The sequence below is a fragment of the Halyomorpha halys genome, unplaced genomic scaffold (genome assembly GCF_000696795.3).
Source record: "Halyomorpha halys isolate HHAL.00 unplaced genomic scaffold, Hhal_1.1 Scaffold126.1, whole genome shotgun sequence".
NCBI classification, from domain to species: Eukaryota; Metazoa; Arthropoda; class Insecta; order Hemiptera; family Pentatomidae; genus Halyomorpha; species Halyomorpha halys.
The window spans coordinates 1,474,674-1,477,862 of NW_027112074.1; the positions used below are offsets into that span (position 1 = coordinate 1,474,674).

General features: G+C 22.0%; 1 protein-coding gene across 2 annotated transcripts in view; it reads left to right on the forward strand.

Moving 5' to 3' along the window:
- The first annotated feature begins 408 nt into the window (after positions 1 to 408).
- Positions 409 to 3,189, forward strand: part of LOC106678167 (zinc finger protein 493) — an 18,063-nt gene continuing 15,282 nt past the window's right edge. For both annotated transcript variants that reach the window (XM_014416534.2, XM_014416535.2), the window contains exon 1: positions 409 to 519. In XM_014416534.2, coding sequence (XP_014272020.1) covers positions 507 to 519 — 13 coding nt within the window. In that variant the 5' untranslated portion in view covers positions 409 to 506. The remainder of the gene's footprint in view (positions 520 to 3,189) is intronic.

A 3,189-nucleotide genomic window follows, 5' to 3' on the forward strand; every position in this document is an offset into this window, starting at 1 on the left:
GTTTTATCAAAACTAACTAATATAATAAATCCAGATTTATCTTTTTTTCTGGATAGTTTCTTTTCTATTTAAAGATCTAATTTTCTTGAAGGTAACTGGTTAGTTCGAAAACAACTGGTTAATGAACAAAAAATTAAAAAAACTGGATGACCTTGGGAAAACTCGGTTATGGTCCTATTAATCGATTAGTTCAGAAAAAGTATAAATAACCACCAATTCATATTAGAGGATTAATAATAATAATAAAATAGAAAATGAGATATATTGAAAGTAAAAAATTTCTAACCAATGTCTACATCAGTTTTGTGAAGTCAAGAGCTTTTAACTTGATATACCCCAGTGACTAATAAGTTTATATTAACGTGTTTAAATGTAGGTGTTGCTACCTCTTTGGAATGTAGCTCACTGTAACAGCCGGCTTCATCTTTATCAGTTCACTTGTCCACTGTGACATAGTTATCTATTGGGATTGTTACATTTTTTTATTGAATTTTATCAGCGTAACAATGGATTGTCCAGGTATGATTTTGTCAATATCTGCAGTACATATTTATTTATTTCCTTAATCAAGTAATGTTATTTTACAATCAACTTTATCAGATATGAGTATTATATTGATTGATATTATTAGTTGAACAATTTTAGTAGTTGATGTTTTTTAATTATTGTTTCAAAATTTTGGAAGTATTAAATGTTCATTACATGAATGCGTAGAATTTTCATTGTTAATTGGCGTTAGTATATTTTAACTACTTTGAAGCAATTAAAAATCATTAAGAATTGAAATTTATTTTAAAAGACTATTATTTAGTCTGCATAAAAAAATTTCTTTAAAAGTTTGTTTTAAATTTATTTTTTAATTTACGATTTTATTAATTTTTAAAAAGTGAGAATCATATGAGGTGTTATTATTATTTTTTTTTATATTTATTCCTATTAACTACCAATTGTTATTTATGTTCCAACTGAATTGTTGTTTTGAATTACTTGTGTTATATCAAGATGTGTGTTATTTTAATGAATGTTAGGCTCAGGTTTTTTTTAAACCAATATTTTGGCCAAAAGCAGTATGCTGAATTTATAACAACTTCAAATAATTTATAAAATCAAATTTATTGTTCATGATCTATTATTTGTACAGGTTATTTAATTATATTTTTTATTATTTTATTCACAAATGATGTTGATGATGTTTTTAGTTATTACTTTTACTATAGATTCATATTGAAAAAAGTTAACAATTTGTGTTTACTTGAATGTTCTTATTTTAAAACAAATAAATTGACAGTATCTCCATTGCTTATGTGGTTGATATTTTATGTATTTACTTTACTATTGTTATAATTTTGCTAACCAACTGTATTTATTTATTGTTTTAGTTTAAAACATTTTCAAGCTATTTTTTTAAATCGAGTATTAAATTAGCTGTTCTTGAAATTTAAATAACCCACAATTTTGAAATATTTTACAAAACATGTGAAAACTGTTTCAATTATACATGATGAAAAAATTGATTTTATTAATTGATTATATTAAACAATTATTATTTTTCTCTATGTCAGTTTTACTATTTTTTTTATCTCCTTTGTCATCTACATTTATTATTATTGTTGTTATTTTTTTATCATCTATGTGAGTTATTTATTAAGTTTAAGATTTGATATTAGACTTAAAGGATTTTCTATGTTATATATTCAGTAAATTTAGTTATATATTTTATATTCATGTATACTACAAGCTCTCAGAGGATTTTTGTAATTTGGAGCTCTCTAGATGAAATGTAGGTTATATTTTGCTTGAAGTTAAATTTACCTAACCCTTTTCAGTGCTTGTAAAGTCTCTAAAATTACTGTAAATGTAAATATTTTCTCCTGTTCATTTTAAATTATAATCCAACAATTCAATTTCGTATAATTACTTAATTATGATAATATATATCATATTTATTTACAACTCACTACTAATTTGGTTTTATACCATTCTAAATATGTTCTTTCCATTGATCATAACCAACTTAATCAACTTTTTATTGAATTTGACCTTAAGGAATTTTATAATCCTTTTTTCAAGGAAAAATTCAATTAAAATTTTATACTTTAGAAAGCCTTTGAGTATAAAATTAAATTTACCAAGGCATATTTATTTGTTTTATGTATATATATGATTTTTATAAATATTCACTTAAGCTCACTTATTTGTTATATTTAATCTGAAAAATTATTTATTTTTCCAGCTGTATTAAATTTTAAATATTTATATTAAATATAGTTCTTATATATATTAAATATAGTTATATATGAAAATATATATTAAGAACTATATAACAATAGATGATAAAATTATAAAAGAACAAAATTTATGAAAACATTTTCAATTAATCATTACATTGCATTTATGGATATTTTTTATGATGATTTGTCATCAAAACCTACAGCTATAAAAAAAAAAGAATCAAGAATGTCAAGAAACTTTGGAATTAGTTTATTACAATTAAAACTAAATAAAAATTATTTAATAAATAAAACGAAATTCTCAGATAAAAATAACAGTATTAAAATGCTAACAGGTTTTCTTTTTTCAACTTTCAGAGTATGAATGTAGGAGAGTCTTCATTCCGGGTACTCATATCTAAATGATTAGGAAAGTGTTATGGTCAGCATATTAGTAGATAAGAGCCAGTTTTAAGTTTAATCTTATTTAGTCTATAATTGTAATCAATTTAGTGAAATAATCATTGAAAGAAACGGTAATAACCAAAAAGAAATTTAATGCTTTCAATTTTTTATTATTTTTAGAGATTATGTTTAGAATTTTTGGAAATAATATTTTAATATATATTAAAAATAAAATACCTAATTTTTTTTATTATTTCAAAGTATGAAGTTTTTAAAGAGTATAAAATATTCAAATAGAGAAATGTGGTAGAAATGGGCCCAAAAACTACTTACTTCTTAAGGTTCAACAAGTTTCCATTTAAGAGATATAATAATATTTCATAATTAATACTTGTAATGTTAATTTATAATTAAAAAATATTAATTAATTTATATTGTCTATTAATGAATTTTGTGTGGAACCATATTTTTGTGGGGTTTTAATTTGGGACAATAAAATATACTAAACTAACAATTTTTTTAGGTAGCTACTTTTAATCATCACCAAGAAATATAAAATTTGTAAAAAGTAAAA